The following is a 23,467-nucleotide window of genomic DNA, read 5'->3' as shown; positions in this document are numbered from 1 at the left end:
ACGACCACTCCATAATGAGTCCTGGGATGGATGCAAGTGAAAGACTATCCACTCTGTATGCTTACCTGTGTCCAAAAGTGGCTGCTCCTCACTGTCTTAAGAGAATAATTTAATCTACACCTTCAAATTTCCATGGTTATTTTGAGCAGTATTTCTGAGAGGGAGGGGGGCATTTCTTTCTGTATGTCTTCTGATACTCTCTGGAAATCAACATAATCCAAAGGTCGTCACTTTGTAATGTTTGCAGTAAGATTGGAGCATCTTAGCATTTGAGTGTTTTCAGATTACACTCATTTAAACATCTGTGATTCGTTATCGTAAATATCACAGTTGTGTGAGACCATATGCTTCAGCTTGAAGTGTATATATAAAGAAGGAAACGTGAGCTATAAATCTCAAGAACCTTAGACTTGCCATGGGTATGTTAAAAGAACATTTTAAGACACGTGGGCCCTTCTATAATCACGGTAATGTTCTTGAGATCCCATAGAAGAATCCTTCAGTTGTAAAAGTTGCCACTTTTCATTGGAAGCTATGATTTACATTTGGCTCATGAGCTTCCATAATTCAGGCAGAAAGAAACAGAACACAGAAGCCTTTGGCTACGTTGGCTTTTACTTCCTGGGAAAGGTACATGGGTTATTGTGCAGTGAAGAAATCATGCAAAACTAGAATACCTTTAATGAATGGCAAGACACACTTGGCAGACATTTCTCTCTATCCCCACCAGGCTGGAGCTTGGGATAATGCAATAATGTGTGAAGTATTCAGTATCTCTTGGCAACTGGATGGTGAATAGGCATGACCTAAGGGCTCCTCCTGTTCCTGCTGACATCAAAAATATCCATATATGCATACAAGAATTAATTGTGCTTCATGTACTACAAGCCAAATTACTGTATTTTAATTTCTTGATTGGGTCTTGTCAACTAGGCAGAGCAGTTTGTAATCACAGCTGGTGAGAGTCTCATCCACTGCAATTAGGGAGGAGGTGAATGAATTAATTGGTTGCAACCACAATGACTCCACTAATACTCTTGGGTTGATATCTCTGTGCTAGGAATAACACTGAACATAGATAGAGAGGAACAGATTCAGGAAGTCCTACCCTTACAAAGCTCCCAGGTTACCAGAGTGGAGATCATGAGAAAATGTTTACAGTGTTGAAACTAGCATTGTAATGGCTGTAGTAGTATGACTGAGACAGCCCTGTTGACTGCTTAATATCCAAGAGCCTTGAATTATGAAAGGCATACACTTTAGGAAAGACAAAAACTGCTGCCTTAGGTCATGACCTTCAGCCCCCCAAACAACACCAGCCTTCTGGGAGGCATTTTTAGATCTTATGTGGTTCAGTCCATCTTTCCATAGAAGCACTCCCGATATCATAATGAAAGAAGAGTGGGGAGCTCAAAATGCCCCCAGTTTTAGGCCAAAGACACACAGCCACATAACATGCTACCTATCCATTGCCTATGAGTTTGATGGAGATCAAACATGACATTCCAAAGATAATGGATGATATTTCTGTACTGCCTTTGCCCCCAGGACTTGTGATAACTCAGTAGAGGACTAGTAAGGAAAAGGTCTATGTTCAGCCTGACTGTCAAGAGTTCTTTGGTAAGAGGGAGGGTAGCTCACTCCCCTCATCTGTTGCTTCAAGCTTTACACATGTCGCTGTAGTAAAAGCTGTTGACCAGATTTTGATGTCCTGATCTGCAAAGTGGCATCTATAAGTCCCACAGATGGATCTTCTCAGAATGCAGATATTTCTTGGCTTTGACCCCTGTGTAGTTTTTGACTATTTTTCTGTGGGTTCCCTCTGGTAGGCATCTTCACTTTAAGATTCTGCTCAACTTAATCGTTGGTAATTCTTTTAGCTTCATGAAGAGAGTGTTCAACCTCCCATTGAGCCAGGTGTTGCTAATCCATGGAACAGCTTTCTGTTCTCAGAATAATCCAGTCCTCCCTTCTTCCCCCAGGTTATAAGGCAGGGATCTGTAATTGCCACAAAACACACTGCTCAAGTTTTACTTTTTTGCTTAAGAAATAGCCTTTACTTCTATAAGTCTCAGTTTTTCTTATCTATAAAACTGTGCTTTCGTGGGACTATGGGAAATTTAAGAAATATTGTTGTTTAGGTGGTGGGCTCACTGCTAAGACAATAGAGATTTCTCTGTAGATGGGAGCTATTACTAGGGAAGTCAGATGCCACATTGAAAAGGCAGCACTGTTAGACTCCATAGAATACCTTTAAAGCTTGAGGAAAGTGTTTTTGTGATCTTCTGATGCCAGAACCGCTCATGCTAACTACATTGGAATAAGTATGACTAGTGTCATGTGGCACCTCTAGCTACCTAAACCAAGGCTTGATATTTTGCATAGATTCTAATATTTTACAGATATTTGATACCCAACCAACTTGTCCACTTTAGCGAAACAAACTTATTCAAGATTGGCTTATTAAATTTTATGTTAAAAAAAGCTAGCTTTATAACTAAGAATGTATAAGCTCAATTGTCTAGAACAAATTCAATTTTATAATGAATTCTGTGAAAATTAGGCTAAGATTGGCTTCCAAAGATATTTTTACAAAGCTCAGCTCTTTGATGATACAAGACATATTTGTTAAGCTTTTGCCTCAGTGCCTCTGGGAGTGGCAAGCCTGTTCTCCTATTGGCTCATTCTCCCTCCTAGAAAGAATTTATTACATTGAATTATGATCTGTCTGTTTGTAATTTCTGTCATATGCTACTTATTTGGCCTTTTGACATGATGACTAAATGGAACACTGAACTTCAATATGGCAGCCCTCCAAATCCTCACAGGGTCAACTTTCTAGACTCTAAATATCATGGAGGTAGATAGCACATGGTATTCATCTTTATGTTGGCATTTGTTCCTTCCTGTCTACTGCCCGGCATATTATAAGTGAACAAATGACATTTTTAATGGGCTACTGGATAAATATGTTGAGCTTTGGGATAATCTAATTCTCTCATTGTATGAGGATCATCTACCACTGGACTCTATCCCAATACATTGCTCAGTAGTTAGATAGCTTCCAGTTGAAAGGATCCAGTGACAGGCAAATCATCCAGAAAGAACCAGGCCTTCTAAGTGATAGCCTGAACTCCTGTAGGCATTTCTAGGATTTGGGTAAGTATGAGGTCAGATAAATACCAATATTCACCTGCAGTAATTATTATCTACACAACTGGATCCTCCCACTCTACCCCCCACTTCCCCTTTTCTCCCTGAGCTTTCTTTCCTTGTGATTCTGCAGGAGCTCAGAACATCTCCCAAGTGCTTTCCTGTCAGTCCTTGACTGACATTTCTAGAAGGCTCTTAGAGAAAGGGCTCCCTCACTGCCCTCTTGTGGGAACAATTCTTCCTCAAGTTCCCAAATCTATGACTCCTTTTAGAAGTGAAGGCATAAGACTATACTTTCAGGGATCATTTCTATAGTTCGTTACTAGAAGTGAAGGCAATCCCATCACTGCCTTTGCCTTTCCCTTTCCAGCACCAGCGCAAAGCCAGTGAACAGGGCTAGGCTGCCATTCCTCATTAGTACGTTGCTTTCAGAAACCAAAACAATAGAGACTGGGAATCTTCTATTATGTTTTTTTCCCCAATGCTTGCAAAGTCTTGGAGCTTGTATATACAACCTCCTCCTTGAACAGTGGATCCACAGGGCTGGCCAGGGAGGCAGTGCCACCTATCGATTCTGTACCTCTCTCTAGATGCACATACTGTCTGCCTTATAGGCTCTGTCCTCCATGGGAATTTCTGCTGGTAGAGCCAAAGGAACCTGGAATTTTAAGATTTGCCAGGGTCTGAATTCTAGTATATCCTACTACAAATGAGTGTCCCCATCACTACAACTGTTAGTATATTTATCTTAAGTGAAGGCAGTCTCTCCTTGTGTTCACTTACCCTGGAGATACTCAGCAGGAGGGACACAAATATACACAAATTAGTAGGAACATGGCAAGTTAAGGACTTTGTAAGGACTCATCTGAAGTGACCAATGAGATCACTACACACTGGGATGTGGTGGTTCTCAGCCTTGCTGAATCTACAGCTCTACCCCACTGGCTAGGGAACTTTCTGATCAACTGATTCAAACACTCATCTGCACTCTTGTCATTATTTCTCAGTTTGAATTAGGAAGTAGTTCCAAATGCTTAGCTGCCACGTTACAGTCCTGATGTTTCTTCATTCAACTGAGTTGAGTATGTACAATGTCAGGCTCTCTGCAGTGTATAAAATCACTCCATCTCCAGCCCCAAATTTGCAATTACCATGGGAGAGACTTGCTCAGCATCCAATCAGAAAGTAGCCTCCCATGTTTTAAAGACATGGAAGATGAGTTTGGCAGAAAAGAAGAAACTGGAAGCTAGCAGCTCAGTTTTTAATGGTCTGCAGATGTGGAAAAAAATCCCCTGAAAGGAGATGTGGGCTCTGTTTTTTCCTAAGAGGAAACCCTTATAGGTTTATATGGCAAAAATAGGTTTGTACTGAGGATTCCCTTGGCTGAATCATTCATTATATTTTCCCTGACATGATAGAATTGAAGCTCTATTTTATCAAAGTTGGAATTGATGTGTGAGATGGTATTAAGGCTGTTTTATGAGTGCTGTGCAACTATCAAATCTACACAGTCTTTGGAGGTACAAATCCACTCCTGAGCTCATCTGTCATGGTGAGATGGTGCCAGGACCTCACATAAGTTCTGTGGATATCAGAACAATTCTGAGCCAAACACAGAGCCCAGAATAAAGTTCACTGCATTCAGGTACTGGAGGGTATTATGCATGGAGGCAGGAGGACAGGCCTGTCATCACTGAGTGCCCCAACATGAGTGGTACTGCACACATGTGGATTGTGGTTTATTGTCTAGAAGGTGTGAAGGCTTAGGAAACTAGATGAAGTGTTGTTTGTGTCATTCATGGAGTTGAAGAGCCTCTGAACTAAGCCCATGAGTTCTTTTGGAGGATGCTAGTGCCTCTGGGCACCAGTGAGCTATGGAGGGGCATGAAGGGCCATCAGGTAGTTTTGTACATCTCATGAAGGTCCATGATGGTTATGAACTAAATACTAGTTTATTCACTAGAATGGCCTTGTTCACCAAGCCCCCATATGTTGAAGTTCAACTAATAGATTAGTCCTTTCTGAAATATCAGGGTAGTTGAATTCCATGTTTTTAGTTAGCCACAGGGTCCTGGAAAGATAGGTGCACTTCACTGAGAGAATAAACAGTTTACATTTACCCATTCAGGGATAGCATAAAGTCTTTGAAGGCAGCTAGGACAGGTAGTTCTTTGAAGTGATATGGTTCAGAGAATTTGCAAAGCAGTTGGAGGCAAGTTGGTATCATGGAATCTACAGTGTGATTGAATCTGACAAGTGTTACTATAAATCAAGGCTTCTCTACACCATGGAAAGAGTCATTTTCCTGCATGTGTGGGTAGGGATGATGTGAGCAGACCCTGTCTGTCCATAGGAAGCCTACAATTCCCCAGGATGACTGACTCAGAGCCTTCCCTCCCACATCACAGACATGCACACAAAGACTGTGAGCATCAATGCTGACAGAATTTATGGCATATGCAGTTTTCAAGCCTCCAACAATGCCTGCAACCTTTAAAACCATTTTCCATTAAAGATGGGAGAACATGGGGCACAGATGGAGCCAAATGCCCTTGTAAGTATATCACAGGCCCTATACATCTGTAGGAGCAGAGCTCTTCAGTACTTAGCAGATAAATTTAAATCCATCTGCATTTTCTTATTTCCTGGAAATACAGCTTAATTTTCTCCTCTTCTCCATTTTTCGATGATGGTAAGAAATCTATGCCTTTGGGGTCCTCATCCCTAAGATCCAACATTCCGAACAAAGAAAGGGAAAAGCATTGGCACCGGGGTCAGGAAGATTAAGCCCCTTAATTCATGTGCCAAACTTTCCATTTCAGTTGTGGCTTTTGTCTCCCAGCTAAAGTTTGTCTTTTTGTGACATTTGCATTAAGCCCAGAGGACATTTTGAGTGGAAACACACTGAAAGCATAATTGAAACTCTGAGTGGTGCCATCATCTAATTTGCATTTTCCCCCAGGTGGAGCGTTTTCACCTCCCCCTCCCTTCTCCTGGGGTGCTCACAGATTATCTCAAAGAATGATGTTATGCAATTGATTCCCATAAATCCTTATGTAGGGTGTATAACATATCTAGCTTTTTCTTCTTTAATTCTTTCTTGAAGCTATTTTAAATGTCACCATGATAAAGTATGTGACAAAGTCTCCAGTAGGTTCAAGAGATCACGGACAGATCAGTACCTTCCCTCACCATAGAGGTTTTAGATATTAGTTCACAAGTTTAATTGCGTAATAAAATTTTTCCTTTGAGTCATCTCTGGGAATATCACTGGGAGCTACTAATACTCTGAACATGGTCACTATAGAAACAAACATTTTAGATCATCATAAGCTATGGAATTCTTCCTTAGATGTGTTTTTGTTAAACTGTGCACTTCTGGGCATACATTGCCTTTATCTCTGTACCAAGTTGGCACCATCTCGCTAATGCTTTGGAGAATTCACACACTTACTAATAGGAGATTGAGGGGCATGACCATCATTGTCAAATGTACACATTAATGGGGAATTTCATATAGTATTAGAATAGGTAAGAAGTAGGTTTAAAAAAATCTCTTTTTATAGGATAAATTATTTCTCTTTTAATGAAGTATTTATTTTTCATGTATGCCAGGTCTGTCTTACATATAACTGATCACCACATAGGAGCCATCTGGACCTGAGCCTTTGCTAGAATGTGTGTTAAGTATATTATTTCATACCAGTCTCTGCTGCTGTGATCTGAGTGTAAAAATATCGAACTAGGCTTGTGCGTTTAAACCCTTGCTCCCAGCTTCTGGTGTTAATTTAGAAAGGTGAGAACCTTTAGGTTGGAGCCTGGTTGGAGGAAGTGTGTCACTGAGAGGGGTTTGACCCTGAGGTTTGCCAGCTCAGCTTCACTTCCTAGCCATTCTCTGCTTCCTGATATGCCTAGCCGCTCATGCTCCTGCTGCCATGCTCCCCTGCCATGATGGACTGTGTCCCCTCAGACTGTGAGCCAAGATAAACATATCCTCCCTTCAATTACATCTTGTATTTAGTCACAGTGAAAAGTATCAGACCTGTGTTATAAAGTGACAAGGGTGGAGCTCAGAGTTTAACAAGGATGGGCAGAGAGGAGTTTAACCAGGGTGGGTTTCCTAGGAAGTGCTAGGTAGCAGTGAGAGGAGTTTGTGACTAAACTTTTATTGATTTGGAGTTTTGGGTTTATTTCAATATGTATATGTATTTACTAGAAAAAAGTACACTTTTCATGTTCTGTGTTAAATGTAGCATTTAATTGAGCTTTCGGTTTCAGAGGGTTAAAGTCCATGACACTGGAACAAAGGACTTGAAGAGCCCACATCTTGATCTGCAAGTAGAAATCCCAGAGAACACACTGGGAATGGCCATTCTTTTGATATCTCAAAGAATGCCCTAGTGACACACCCCCCGGATCTTCCCAGTTTCATCAACTGAGGACCAGTATCCAGACACATAAGGGTGGGACATTCTCATTCAAGTCACCACAGGCATGTTATACAAAAATCTTCCCCCCTTCCCAGAGAAGAATATCTACATAGAACTGATAGGAGACAGGAGGAGGAATTGCAGTCCTGAATGTCGACTTAAAGCTCTAGGTGCAGTGTTGTTTTTAGGAATTATCCCAGATTAGGTTTAAACAGGGTGATCCTTATAAACACTTAGTGTTGTGTCTGCTGTGGGCAAAACACAGTAGCTTTACTTGCTTAATATCACTTTCCCTTCTCAATATTCTCTCCAGGAAGGGAATGAGCTTCCTTCACCTTGCTAAGAAAAGGGGTTCATAGGCACATACACTGGACCTCAGAATCAGCCAGATGGAGCTGCCTAGAGTGCCCATCTCCATGGTAACATCTCACTGTTCCTGGTCTGAGCAAGGAAGCCTGACTAAGAGGAAGTGGAGGGGCACAGGAGTAGGGGACCCTGTGGGAGAGGGAAGCTGTGCAGGAGGAGGGGATGATGGAGAGTCAGGTGATCATCCCTGTCAGTGGGACAAGTTCAGCCCCAAAAGCTCTATGCTCGCAGATGTGTGTGTGTGTTATTTTGATGCAGGTCACAAGGGCATCAGCGAGGCCATTTCCCAGAAGGCAAGAGTAAAGATGCAGGGTGTTCCAAGGTAGCAGGGCTCCAATAGGATTCAGAATCAGAAACTAGCATGAAAACTGCCATTCTTTGGCACAGAAATAACAATTCACAGCATGCCAGGTCCCTAGCCTCCACTCTGTGCCAGGGATGGCTAGGAAATGTGGAAACCTGACATTCAGACAAGCAGTTTATTATCTAACATCTCGGATACTGACTTGGTATACATTTGATTCATGAGGACTTTTTTCTTCCGATTCTATGTTTCAAATTAATATTCAGCGAACACATAAAATATTAGTCCCTTTGATGTGTCCACCTGACACCTCTGATGCCCTCACTGGTACCTCTGATGACATCCAAGGATTTTCAGGATGCCCGAGGGGATTGAGATGTGAATCTGGCCTTCTTTTAGTTCCTCTACTAGTAGGAAGTGAATGTATTCGGGCATTGAAACAGACAGGTCCGACTGGAGGTGGGTTCTTGCCTTGTTACTTTCTGTTCATATGATCCTGATTAAGCAAGTCCCCAAGTCAGTTTCTTCTGTAAAATGGAAAATGATGCTTCTACATTATTCTCTGTTATCCTCAGTGGGACTGTATTACCCCCAAGGAGACAACATTCATTTTTGTATGGGAAGGAATAAAGAGTTACTTAGAAAAGAATAAGCTGAGATAGACATGAAATATGTAGACAAACATCATTGTATCTGTGATGTTAAATTTTTATGATAGTGATAAAATTTAGGAAAATATCCAAAATGTCTCTTTAGGGAAGTAGGTAATGAAAAAGTAAAAACCAGAAAACACTGCTGTAGTGTGGCCATGTGGTGAAGAGAGGATACGGGCCATGCAGGCCTTGGCACACAGCTGAGATGTCAGGAGCCATGCAGCCAATGCTGCTGAATGGTGGCTGTTGTGAGCTGTCCTTTTCTTCAAGCTGCTTTGATTGTCTTCATCTGTGTTTAGGGACCATGTAAAGCTGCATGGGTATGGGGGGGGGATGATCTAGAACCTCCGACTTTACAGATATATGGAGTCAGTCTGAACATGGGAGACTGTGTGCTGTGTGGATGGGTGTGAGCAGAACTGTAGTTCGATCCTCTATACCTATCTCAACCACAGGTCAGGGGCACAGCAAGCCTTGATCTCAATTTGTAGCCTTGTCTCCAGTCTGCCCTGCTCACAACAGGACAGGGGCCCTCATCCCCACCAATAAAGCATCTTTTTACTCCTGGATAATAATGAGATTCAAGGAAGCTATTATTAGCTTCTCATATGGAATAAAAGTGGTTTGTTTATTGCTAAGTATATTGAAATGGATAATAAAACAAGATTCAATTTCTGTTCTGGGCTGTGAAAATAAACAGATAAAGTAGAAATATACTGATATGATTGATAGATGGTATGATACATGGTTTGATACAAAGGCCTTGTATTAGAAAAGAGTAGGAATGGAGCATGTAGAAAAGTTAGCTGTTGGTTTGCACACTGGTTAGTTTGAGCTGTCAACTTGACATGACCTGGAATAATCTGGGAGGAGAGTCTTAATAAGGACCTGTCTAGATCAGGTGGGCCCAAGGGGCTGTGGGGGTTGTTTTGACTGTTAATTAGGAAGCTCTATTATGGGTGGTACCATCCCCTTGGTAGGAGGCCCAGAATATTATGAAAGCTCATAGGAGCAAGCAAGGTTCCTTGTGTTTATTCTCTCTGCTCTGTACTGTGGACATGATGTTTTAAGTTTCTGCCTCAACTTCCACACTGTTGGGAATCTCCTCTCCAGTCTCACTCCTCCCTTTCCAGACCCCACCCCTCAAAAATATCACCAAGGGTCAGCTCCTCCCCTAGAGCTGCTCAAGACCATTCCTACAGGGTGTGTAAGGCCTGGTCTCCAGACCTACCCTGTGACCCCTCTCCTGCCTTCCTGAAAGTCACCCAGGAGTTGCTTCATTCTACTTTGGTCTGTATATCTAGTATTAATAATTCAGTTTGATTTGGCTTATTGCATCAGTGGAGGAGAACCAACCACTGGGGATCCAATGCTTATTACCAACGACAGTGGACTATAACCAGGAGTTGTGAGCTAAATAACTATTCTTTCCCCGATGTTGCTGTTTGTTCAGGGTATTTTACCCCCGCAGCAGAAATGAAACTAGGAGAAGCCAAATCATGGTGGATAGTTAGGAGTTTCCAGGGAAAACTGCCCAATGCACCTTCTGCCTGTCCAGACCCAGTACCGAGACCCAGTACCAAAAACAAAATGTGGGAAGGCAAACAGGAAAGCTGCAGAAGCAGGGAAGGTGGCAGGCATGGTGATGGAGTCCAGGAGGAGATGACAGACAGCCTAGGCATGACAGACTTTGATGGCTGTGTATCATTTTGCAATGAGAAGCCATGGCCTCCGAAGACTCAGGTGGGGCAGTGTAGAAAGCTCAAGGATTCCCTTAGGAACAAGGCTTTGAGTGATCTTCAGGCCCCAGACCCCAGACCCCAGGCCCCAGGCCCACTCCTCTCCTTGCTTCTTGCTTCCTGCCTTAGCCTCTGTGACTGTTCTTGCTTATGTACAATTCAACTGGTGCAAGGGGACTTTTGCATATGCTGTGGTTCTGTCTCCTTAAAAGAGCTCCTCTGTTACTCACGAGAATGCTGGATTCACATTTGTGTCCTCATTAAATGTCAAGAACCCCGGGTTCTTGTGAGCACAATGAACTCAGCATCTCACACAATATAGGTTCCTGTTCGGTATTTATGGAAGATGTAGGCAGAGGGAGGGAAATAAGCAGGGAAGGAGCAAGAACATGGGGAAGTTCAAAATGAATCCAGGACTCGCACAGTCCTCTGCCTTTCTTTTCCCTGTCCTACAGCTGAGACTCTCTGCTTTGATCCTGTCTATGGGCTGTGGCCAGAGTACTCATGCCAGCCATGTGGCAGCAAATCTCTATAGGCCTTGCCATTTGGGAGTGTCGCTCTCAGTAGATGTGAGCTCTGTATTGTCGGCCATGAGCAGCCCCTGCACAGTTCACCTCCAGAATCAAAGCCATGCAAGCCTTTGGAATCTTGAGCAAGAGTCTGGGAACTGCAGATACCAAAGTCCACCTTAGCATCTGCAAAGATGGCCCTGGAGCTGGCTCACGGGGTTTGTTAGTCAGGTTTCTCTAGAGCACCAGCACTGACAGAAGGATTACATATATTACAAGGGTATTCATTAAACTGGATCACAAGCTGTGGCTTGACTAGTTAACATTTGAGATATGGCCCAGATTTATGGTGGGTCTTTCTACCTCAAATGATCATGACATCCTTCATAGGTCTGCCCAGCAGTTTGGGTTTTAGTTTATTCCAGATGTAAAGTTGACAACCAAGATCAGCCAGCCATCACATGGTGTGACTAAGAGGTAGTGAATGCAGTATACTTCCCAGATGAGTGGGTCTGTGGGAGCAGGACTGATCAGGAAGCTATGGAGCTCTGACATTCAGTTCTGATCAGATCTCTGAAGGGTTTTACTCTACTCGGGAACTGTCCTTATGTAGTGATGACACTGTCCTTATCTCCATTTCTTATTTACAAACTGTGTTTGCTGGTCTTTGCCATTTTCCCAAGCCATGGTGACCTTACCTAGACACTTCCAGGTAGAGGGGATCAGAGTGATGGTTTTTTTTTTTCTTCTTTATGAAGATGAGGCAGTATGTGTAAATGCTTAGCTCTCAACCTTGTGTTGAAGAATGCTCCATCCACACTAGCTGTCATTACTGCCAGCTAATGTGATGGTTATTATAAGTGCAATCTTCCTGGAAGAGCAAGATTGTTTCAGCCCATCCAATCTTTCCTCACTTTACCAGTACACTAAGACCCAAGTGGACATTGTCACCAAGAGACATAAAGGATAAAGTTCCCAGTTGTAACATTTTTAAGAGACCTAAGCTGAGAATAGACCCAGTGCTTGTTGACAATAGAATTAAAACAGCTACATTCTGGACTATGATCCAGGACATCCTGGACTATGATCCAGGATAGTTTGTAATTACTTTATTACTATGATATCAATATAGTCTTTAGTGGCTGATGAATAGTAATTTGACAAAACTACCCCATGGATGAACCTCTCAGAAGTCAGGTTGAGTGAAGAAATTCAAACACAAAAGGGAATCTGCTAGGTGATTCCACCCCAGCAGATGTAATATATGGTGTGGACTCTGTGGTTTCATCATTGATGGTGATGTGGCCTCTATGGAGGAGGGGAAGCCATTTTACTCAGTAAGGGAAGGGACCAGTCAAATTCTGTGTCATGATCTGAGAGATAGACAGACCTCTATGCTGACACCATGAATATGCACTGAGCTGTGTGTTCTGGGTCCCATGAAACAGATCTATGAAGCAGACGAGGCTGTCAAGTAGAGCACTGAAAACAGGTGAGCCCTGCTCCTTATTGGTGGGTTGGCTTTCATTGGCTTTAGGTACCTACAGTTAGCTGCAATCTAAAAAATGTTCGATTCAAAATTGAACACACACATACAGACACACACACAGAGAGAAAGAGAGACTGAGAGACATGAAGAGACTGACAGAGTCAAAGAAAAAGAAACACATACATAGTGAGACAGACAGAAATAGAAAGAAGAGAGAAGAGAAGGGAGAGGGGGGGATAAAGAGAGGGAAAGGGAGGGAGAATAAAGAAAGAGAGAAAAGCAATGTCCGTTGTTACTAGACTAAATAAACCTGGTACAGCCAAATACTGGAATATGATATTATGATTAGGATCAATATAGTGGTTTGGATTCTATCCACATAGCTTTGTATCACAGAATAGTGTTATAATTGTTCTTTTTATTGCTCATTATTGTTATTAATCTCTTACTGTGCACACTTTATACATTAAACTGTATCATAACCATATATGTTCATAAAAATAAGCATACTATATATTTAGTTCTAGCCAGAGTTTCAGGAATGCAGTGGGGCCTTAGAGAATAAAACACTTAGTGTTCATCTGGAGGACTCTGGTTCGATTTCTGGCACCTCCACTGGGCAATACACATCAGACTGTAACTCCAGTTCTAGGAGCTCTAACACCCCCTTCTGATCTCCACTGGCATTTACACTCATATGGCATACATAGACATTGGCACACAAATGAAAAGCAAATCTTCAAGAAAATACAACCATGTGTATAAGACGCTACAAGTGTATGCTCACCTACAAAGAACCTCAGGATCAGTAGCAGAAGGGAGGCGGACAAACAGATACAGAATGCATGGAGAGAGCAAGAATGGTGGGATTACAGTCATGGCAGAGGCATTCACTCCAAAGGGAAACATGATCACTGTTACCAGCCACTACTGGTGACATTGTGTAGGACCCAGGTGGCCCATCCAAGGTCTCTATGTCTCTATTTTTTTCCACACAACTAAATCATGACCTTGTCTTCCCATTCCCCATGTCCCCAGGACCACCATCTCTATTGTTACCACATGTCCTTAGCAAACAAGAAGGAATTTATTTTCTTGGCTTTTCTTCTTGCCCATCTCCAAACCACTTCCTATAGCTCATGTCTAAGGTAGATCTCTCTAGGATTTCAAAGGGCTCTTGTGTGATTCCCAGCCCCATCTCCACTAGAACCAGAGCACATCCCTACTGTTCTTACAGTCCATACTGTAAGATACTACACAGCTTCTAATAAACACCCCCAATTTACTGCTTTTCTATTTGTTTCTAAAATACATTTCCAGATTGCCCTTCCACTTGCCAACCTCTCTCACTCATTTCCAATTCACCTCTCATAAGTGCCCCTCATTGTATTCCTTCCTCATATTTATTTTGTTGCCTATCATATCTTTGAATATATACTTAAATGCTGCAATGCCTTCCACCTTCTACAGAGCCTGCTAGTATACTCAGTTTCAAGTTCCAGTTCAGATATTGTGTCTTCATTATCATCTTTGAAGCTTCTGTCTATTGTGGTTCTATACAAAGACTCTCACATTGCAAAACCAGGTCACTTCCTTCAAACAAACTCAACCATATCTGACCCTCACTTCATTCACAACCCCTGGGGGCAGGACCTGCCACATTCCTCAGCTTCAACAATGCTGAATGCTTGCCTAGAAACTAAAAGTTGATCAAAGATGGACCTTTTTGTGTCTCAAACTTGTTATGGAGTCAAAGATGATTTTTATCTGATCCTGCCTCTGCCTTCCAAGTGCTGGGATTCTAGGCACCTATCTCTGTACCCAGTTTGTACATTGCTGAAGACCAGGTAGAGCACTGTACATGTTCCACTCTTCCAGCTGAGTTGCACCCCAAACCCATGGCTGTGTCTAGATTGTGTGAACTCTATCAGCATAATCCAAGTCACTGTTAGACAAGTGGCTTGGATCAAGGTAGAAGGTAGTTTACTGGAAAAGTGGTACACTCATCCATCCATATTTTAAAGATCACCAACATCTTAAGTGTTAAGCTGTCCAATCTACTTAACTTTGTTCCACTGTTTCTTTTCTTTCCTTAGTGACCTTCAGTGACTGCAAGGGCAATGAGAAGCTGCACTATGAGGTCTCAAGCCCACACTTCAAGGTGAACAGTGATGGCACCTTAGTTGCTCTCAGAAACATAACTGCAGTGGGCAGGACGCTGTTTGTCCATGCGAGGACTCCTCATGCTGAAGACATGGCAGAACTCGTCATCATTGGGGGGAAAGAGATACAGGGCTCCCTACAGGTAACCTGACTGCTTGGTGTGAATTGCAAGAGCAATGTTAGAGTCATATCATGTGGGAAAATAATGTTTATCATGTTGGTGAAGAACCTATCTGTGGTTGTTATCATTGCTATGAGTGACAAAAATCCAACTCAAAAGTGAAAGGTGAAGGAGAAGGTAGTGGGACTTCATTCTCCACCAAGCATGGATATGCACTGGTCCCTAGACAAAGGCATCAAGTATCTTTTTTCTGATTCCACCTTGCTCATTTTTCCATCATATAGGTGTCCCAGTGTAATGTTCCCTGACAAATCCATTGCATCTTCCAGGCTGAAGTCACCTAATTTCTTTTCCTGATGACACCATCCAAAATGTACCATTGGATCTCATTGGCTCATTATATCACATGATAACCATCCCTAGAATAGGCCCCATAATCATTTTTGACACTCTGGTTGGTCGCATGTCTTTTCCTGATGATGTTTCCAACTGAAAAACATATGGACATGGAGTAAAAGACAATATTTACTCAAAAATTAATGAAGGTGCTATTATCTAAGAAAGAGGGGTGATGATTTGGCATACCAAGAACACAGTGGTTCATACAGCTGTATAACAAGGTGCACACTAACCACAGAATGACTTCTTGGCCATGAACTGGCACACATTCCCTTTCAGATGCTCATATGCAAGTCCCCAATACTTCCACACATGTGGTGTACAAATCTGATGAGTGGTACTTATAAGCACAATAACTGTGTAAGGCAGGGTCTTTGGCTATAATCTTCAACCAAGTCTTCCTTCTCTAGGGGTTCCTTGACTCCTGTATCTTCATCAGGACTTTTGAAAGACACTCTGGCAGACTCCCACAAAACAATGACAGCAACAGTGGTGGCACCCCCAGCTAGGCATGGATAGCCTTTTGTCCTGCCTGCTGTCCTGGTTCTCCTCTCTAAGAAGCCTGTGACCCTCACTGAGTCTCCATCTGGCGCTCTTCACAAGCCTGCCTTGTCTGCAATGGAGCTCAGTGGTGGAGGGAGAATGGCGCCAGAGCTGGGGAGATGAGAAGTCTGGCAATGAATGCTGGCTTCATGCCAATAGTGTCTCCACACTCTTAGAGCAATATAACTTCTCTACCTGCAGACTAGAGGGATGACAGAGGCTAGGATGGCTCACAAGGGGCCCCTGTGCTGTGGTATTCTTTTACCACGCTCATGTCAGATGTGGCTGAATGCCCCTGGCTGGATGAGAGTGTCTTTCCCAGTATAGCACTTGTAGAATAAATGTCAATTGATCATGTATAGATATTTCTAGAGATGGACTATATTTACCATGTCTGGGCAGAATGAACTCCATGGTTCTCCTTTGGGTTTGTGAATCTGAAAGTTAAGGGGAGATCGACACACACACGTCTCTCTGTCCATCTCTCTCTCACACACATACACATGAGTATGAGTCGCTGATACTGTTGATATTTTATCTCTTATTTGATAATTTCATACTGTATGCAGAATGTTTTGATCAAAGTCACCCCTAATATTTCTTTACTCCCTCCCTCTTGGTCCTTCTGTGTTTTTTCTTTCCAACAAGTCCCTCTTTTTATTTTGCATCTTTTTTCTTCAAGACCCACTGAGTTTAATTTTGGTTGTTAATGGACTTGGGATTTGGAGTAATTTACTTGATCAAGAGCCACTTATTAGTAGCCAAGTCACTGAAGAAAATGGCTGCCCTTCTCCCAGCAGCCATCAGCTTCCAGTAGTTCCTCAGCTAAAGATGGATGATCATGATCCCCCCCCCCCATCCATGATGGAATGTTGCCAGGCTCAGTCTTGTGCAGGCAGTTAAAGCTGCCATGAGTTCTGGAGTGCAAAGACTGTGTGACATCCAGAAGACAACATTTTATAACACTTCTCCCCATCCTCTGGTTCTTTCATTCTTTCTGCCCCTCTTCCACCATGTTCCCTGAGCCTTGGGTTTGGGGTTGGTACAGGTGTCCAGTTAGGAGTCTGTGCAGAGACTGATGTCCACCAACAAAGATGTGTGACCAAGGCCGAGAGCAGCACTAAACTATAAACATAAATATTTAGAAGGCACCTGACAGCATGCCCATTGTTTAGCAAAACAACAGTGTCACCGATCTTTCTAAAGACAGCAGGACATTGGTAACTGGACTCACCCACGTGGAAACTCATCCACAGACAAAGGCAAGCCTGTTTCTTGCTTAGCTGGTGCTATTTTCACAGCATCTCACTGACTTGTGATACAGCAACTTGGCAAATAATTCAAACAACAGAACTGCCAGACTGTGGGGGGGGGGGAATGCTTCTCAGGAGCCTGTAAATGATATGAAGATCAAGAGAGGGGATGGTTACATAAAGGACTGAATGGTTACAATATACATTGTTTACCATGATTAGTGGTTCTTATTTATAGTAAGTAAAGAATGCCATACTATGTTTGTTCAAAAGACAGAAGGGGCATTCTGGGTACTTCTCAGGACAAGGTCTCCCCTGAAGGACTGGAGTTCATGACCAAACGATCTGGTTATGATATTTTTTGGTCTCTTGAGGCCCCAGGCATGTCTTCCAGCAGCACAGCTTGCCCAAGCCCTGTTTCCCTGTTTGGTTCCCATTTGCAACTGTCTAAAGGCACCAGAGACAAAGCTTAGCTGAGATTGTTTTATGAAGTTTAAATATGTTCAGATGTGTCCATAACAAAAGCCCTCGAAAAAGGAAAAAGGGAAAGGGATTGCAATATGGGAAAACAACAGACAGCAAAAGGGTCCTTCTGGAGAGTCAGTGTCATATTTCTCTGTCTCTCTCTGTATGTCTGTGTGTTTATATAGGTATGCACACACATGCATGGGGATACACATGCACTGGTGTACCTGAGACTCATCACTTTCCATCTTATTTTTTGAGACAAGCTGCCCCCTGCACAATTGTGAAGTTTAGCAGTTTAGCCGGTTTAGACAGTGAGCGCCAGGGACCCTTCTGCCTCCAAGGTTACAGACAGGCATTGCTGCCTCCTTACATGGGTCCTGGAAAAATGATCTGAGGTCCTCACCATGCTTATGTGGCAGGTGTTTTAAAAGGCCCCAATGTGTGTGATCAGGCAGGTGAGGCTACAGAACACTATCAGTAAGTAGGAGTATTAGTTTGCTTTCTTGTCACTGTAACTAAAATACCATAAGAACAATGTAAGAGAGGGACAGTTAATTTGGGATCACTGTGTCAGAGATTTCACAGCAGATATGTTGGCTCTGCGGATTCTAAGACTATGGTGGGGTAAGAGCATCATGGTTGCAGCAGCATGTGAGATATGGATACAGAAAGGATAAGACTGGGTACATGGCAGAACCTTCAAAGCCATGCCCTTGGTAACCTCCTTTCTGCAATTAGACCCCACTTCCTAATGATTCCAGAACATTGTTAAATCTTACCACTAGCTGGTACCCAAGTAGTCAACATATGGACCTAGGAGGAATATTTCATATTCACACCATAACTTCATGAATTGCCCTGGTGTCCTATTGGAAGGGAAAATAAAGGTATGGAGGGATGGTTTTAGTACTAAACAGGGTTGTAAATTTGAGGGACACTGTGTGCCTTTGGAGAAGGGAGAGGTCTAGAAGCCTGGGCTATTTGTGTCCTGGGTCCCTCTCTTGTATACTCTAATTGTTGGCTCGTGTAATATATCAAATTTGAGGCACTTGCCCCTATCCTCATCCTATTGAGGAGGATCTGTGAAGACTGAATGACTCGTCCAAGGTTACTCAATGTTACTGGTGAGATCTCTGCATAGCCACTCTGGCTCTTCAGCCCATGCCTCTGGGCTCTTTTGGGTGCTGCCCTCTCCAGGCTTGAGCTGTCCCTTGAAGGATAATCCCTTTGGAGAGTGAGGAATGTGCCATGAGGTCATACCTCCTGAGGGAAATGACTAATTGCCTACAGGATGTATCTCTCCTTAGCTCTTTGACCTTGGGTAAATTGCTGTGCCTCCCAAGCCTCCACTTAGTTTGAGTTTATCATCCATAAAGAAGAGATGGTAATGGACCTCCCAGGGTCTTCATGAGGATCAAATGAGACAATATATGCAGCAGTAACTGTTAGCATTAGCTGGGGCTACAGTAATGACCAGTGCTGGTGCTTATGTAATGCGCCATGAGCTCAACCCTCTCCTGTTTTATTCATTCCTTTCATCCCACAGCATGCCAAAGGTAGAACACAACATCATCCTCATGGGTGAGGAGTCTGAGATGCAGTCTGGTGTCTACACAGCAAGCAGATCACAGAATGGAGACTCAGCCCTCACTCCATTGTTCTGACCAGGCTGGGAAAGCAATCTCCTCAGTCTGGAACTAAGCATGCACACAAAGGCCACACCCACAGAGACTGTGATGGCAGTGGAAAGAAGTAGCTATGATCTAGATGGGAATGTCACAGGGCCCTATTCAATACTATTCTGACTCTCCCTGTTCCTGTGGCTGAGACTATAACATTCTGAGAACCCTGCTCACATTTAATTTTACTCCACCAGTGCATCTTGCTTCCATTCCTAGCCAGGAGTTGAGATTGATCTTGTCACTCAGGAGCTTTTCAGTCACCGCTATCAGAGGCAGGTTTGTCCCCTCAAGCTTAGCTAGCACACTTTGCACTTCCTGTTTAAGTAGGAACCCAACATCTCAGCATTCTGCATTTGGGGCTGGAGGAGGCTAGAGAGGTAGTATTGGATAAAACTCACAGGAAAGCAGAAAGAGGAATTTTAGACTAGTGTAAAAGCAATGAGGATCTTTGTAGTTCCTTGACAGAGGAACAGGCAGGGTGAAAGACTGTGGCAGTATTGACTCAAGCAGAGATAAGAATGAATGGTTAAAATCATGGCCACTATTCTTTTCAAGACTCTACTTCATGGAACCTTTGAAAGGGTGTAAACCTCAATGTATGTTTTAATAGGTGTCTTTTTCTCATCTTTACATTCTCCCTATGTGGTTGGTCATGTTATTCCCTTACCATATTCACACATGAGAACTCAGCCAAGAGTTGGCAATGAGAAGATTGAAATAATGGCTCCTCTATTCAAACACATCCCCTACTACTCTGCTTACAGGAATACTACTCTAGGTAGGTGCTGCTACTGCCTAAGGGTCAAGAGACTTGCACTACACAGCTTACAACTATATAGAAGCAACTGAGGAAACCAGATGTACAAAGTGTGACTTGAAGGAAGACTGGGTCAAGATATGTGTCTAAATGATTCTAAGTTTTCTGGTCTGGAAGATGGAGATCAATGGGGCTGAGTAGTACAGAATTAGATAGGCAAGATATTGGTAAGGCCTGTGCACATTGAGATACAGGCTCTTGAGACATCTTGACAGTGATTTCCAGGAGTTGGTGGCTAACATGGGACAACTCAAGATGCTTTGGAGCAGAAATGAACAGGCACACATATCCACTCCTCTACTTACTTCGGATAAGTCACTCATTACTCTGAGTGAAATAAGGATAAGAATAGGAATTCATAGCTCTGTGTCTTTCAACTGAGCATAGCGGATGACCTCAGGCAAGAGATGGGTCAACAGGGTATGAATAGCACCCCCAGTGGACATATGAAGAGCTTCAGGTCGAATTTAACAACTGAAGCTATAAGAGGGAGCCAGAGGCTGGGATGTGGTAGAGGCAGAAAATGTAGTTCAAAGAAAGCAGGTGTCTCACAGCGATAGGTGTGACACCAAACTGGAGAGACTATAGTCGCCAGGTCCATAGTTCCATACTTTGAAAAGCATATACATGGAATTGTCAAATAATTTTAATCAATATTTTAAAAATATTAAGATTCTCTAAGACAAACTACAGTACAGTTCCAGTTTAGTGATGAGGAACATAGCCTGCCTTTGAGGGAAGGCTGTATTACTCTTCTTTCTCCAGGCTATGTGATGTCATGTCCAATAGAAACCCCTGCATCCAGACTTTGGCTTGTTAGTAGCTTAATTATAAAAACTATTTCTGGACCTTTAGTGGGCTTCCTATAATCTAAAACTCAGCTGAACTGTATACATTTACCTTAGACCTGAGTTGGCCAAGACAGTTTAATCTTTAGTCTTTTGATGGGCTATGAGTTATCATGTAAGTGGACAGGTTAACCACCCATGCACAAACAAGTTTGCTGGCTGTAGAGATTGACAAGGAACCTGAATTACCAAAATGAGCCTAAACCAAACTGTATCTTCCTGTCACTAAACTGTCTATCCCTCACTGCCTGACCAAAAAGAGATGGAGAACATCAGAAGGGTGTGTGTGTGTGTGTGTGTGTGTGTGTGTGTGTGTGTGTGTGCATGTGCATGTGTGTGCAGGCACATATTCGTTAGTGCATGCATTTGTGCCTAGTCACTTACATTTGTGTGTTTAACTTGTGTACAGAGTTTCAGAGAATTACTTGGAAAAATCTCTGTGCTATAATCCTTCTGGTGAAATGTATTTGTTCGTATGTAGAGTCGTCCTTTCTCAGCCAGCCTGTCAGGCCCTGTACTATTTGTTTATTATTTATTTATTATTCGCTCATTTTCATTCTGAGTTCATGAGTTGCAGTCTTATGACTTTAGAGGAAGTAGAGAACCTAACAGAGTCAGATCAGGAAGTAACATCAAGGAACCTGCAAGGATTTACTTTGACTGTGGTTGGAGAATTGAAGTGATCATGCTTTGGTCATTTTGAATCTGAGAGCCTGAGCTCTGAGGATTTGTGGAATATAGATTCCTTGGTCTATGTGGTTAGGGCCTCATGACCAGGAAGATGATACACAGTGCATATGGATGCACCCCATCTACTTTCTTGTAAACTGTACCCAAAATCCAAGGTACCTGCTGCTGAGCTATATGTGTCTTCAGGTACAAAAATCATCTAAGCACGTGGTGCCTCCACCCAATCCCTTCAGCCACCCTTCAGTAGACTCTGGAGAGAATGCAGCTCAGAAAAGACCGCTCCCAGCACAGCAGCAGTGGCTCTGCAGCTCATCTATGACCTATCCAACTTCTTCTGGCCTTCAGTGGCTTCCCCTGCTGAAATGTCATCTCTGAGAGCCTCCCCTGCACGCACACACACACACACACACACACACACACACACACAGAGTAGCTCCCTCCTAACATGAGTGCCTCTCCTTTCTGTGTTTCCTCCCCATTTATGGTATGTTATTCCCTGTTTCCAAGCTTGCTGCCTGGCTCTGTTCTCCAATTGTAAACCTCCTGAGGATGAGAACACAGCCTCTTTCCACCTTATTTTCTTCCTCTCATCATTCCTCTGCCCCTCCCTCTCTGGCTCTTCTCCTGCCCTCCTCTCCACTCTCCCTCCAGGTTTTCGTTGCATGCACTCATTGCCCTTCCCTCAGCACCTAGCAAGTGCCTGCCACACAGTCAGTCCTTAGTATATGTGTGTGGAAGAAATGAACGAGTAGAAAGATGGTCCTGTCTCGTCACTCCTTCATTGAAACTTGTGTCCCCTAATAGCAAACTATGGTGTGTCCAAGTTTTCCTACTCCTTTACCGTGGCTGCCTCTCTCTTCAGACTCTGCCACCACGTCATTCCATTATGATGTCAGACGCTTATTGGCCAGCATTAGCTAGTTTAGCTGACACATAGCTACTGTAGGCCTACCTTAGATAGCCCTTCTTTGGTGATGCTTCTCTGAAGGCCCCTCTGTCTGGTTAGTTCTTCCTATCCATGTTTCTCTTATAGTCTCATTCAATCTCCTCCAATAAATGTAAACTACCTATCTTTTTCTATTTATTTATTTATTTATTTATTTATTTATTTATTTTTGTGCTTGCATTCATCTCAATTCTGAGCCTCTAAGTTCTGGGATTGGCACCAGGTGGCATACTAAAAAAGTGATGTTGGCCAAATTTGGCAGGAATACCAACACTAAATGTGCCCTCTGCTCTGGTTTCCTTGGCTGTAAAATGGGTTTATCAGTGCTTTAGCCTCATGTGGATGTCATGGTAACAGAATGAATTACCTGAAAAGACACTCAGAACAATGACTGAAATGTTTAAGGGCCGTGATGATGGTAATTATTCCTCATGATTGGGTTGTCAAAGCCAGATCCATAAGATATGCTCAGTGAGTGAGGCAAATTGAGAACACTAATCCTTGTTCTTGCCCAACATGACCAATTGCCCTCCCTTCTAACATCCCACAAGCAATTTGGTGGCAATTCCTATCACTAGGTGCCTTGTTTATGTAAGTCAATGGTTGGACTTTTAGGGAAGAGAAACTCTATTTCTCTTGGTCTACTTAATAAACACCAAAGACTTGGCAGTGTTTAAAAGTTAATTAGGAGTGATGTATACTTCTTTACTGGAAGTCAATACACATAAAACCAGCCCCCAACAAAAGGAAAATTGAACTTGAAATCAAGTCCCTCAAATTTAAATAATATCCATAAGTGTTGTCCTATTTTGTCATTTTAAGAATCTCTTAACAATAAAATATAAAAGTTGATTACATAAACTACAAGAGTTGTGTTAAGGCATATTTATCTTC

The 23,467-nt window shown here is 42.7% G+C and overlaps 1 protein-coding gene and 1 pseudogene across 1 annotated transcript in view; both read left to right on the top strand.

Moving 5' to 3' along the window:
* Cdh13 (cadherin 13) overlaps window positions 1–23,467 on the top strand; it is a 967,076-nt gene that overhangs the window by 358,437 nt on the left and 585,172 nt on the right. The window contains exon 3 of the mRNA XM_051201850.1: window positions 14,740–14,948. Within this exon, the coding sequence (XP_051057807.1) occupies window positions 14,740–14,948 (209 nt within the window). The remainder of the gene's footprint in view (window positions 1–14,739; window positions 14,949–23,467) is intronic.
* On the top strand, window positions 3,438–3,509 carry LOC127234772 (uncharacterized; annotated as a pseudogene).

The sequence above is a fragment of the Phodopus roborovskii genome, unplaced genomic scaffold (genome assembly GCF_943737965.1).
Source record: "Phodopus roborovskii unplaced genomic scaffold, PHOROB, whole genome shotgun sequence".
Classification (NCBI taxonomy): Eukaryota; Metazoa; Chordata; class Mammalia; order Rodentia; family Cricetidae; genus Phodopus; species Phodopus roborovskii.
This window is presented reverse-complemented; position numbering and strand designations above follow the sequence as displayed.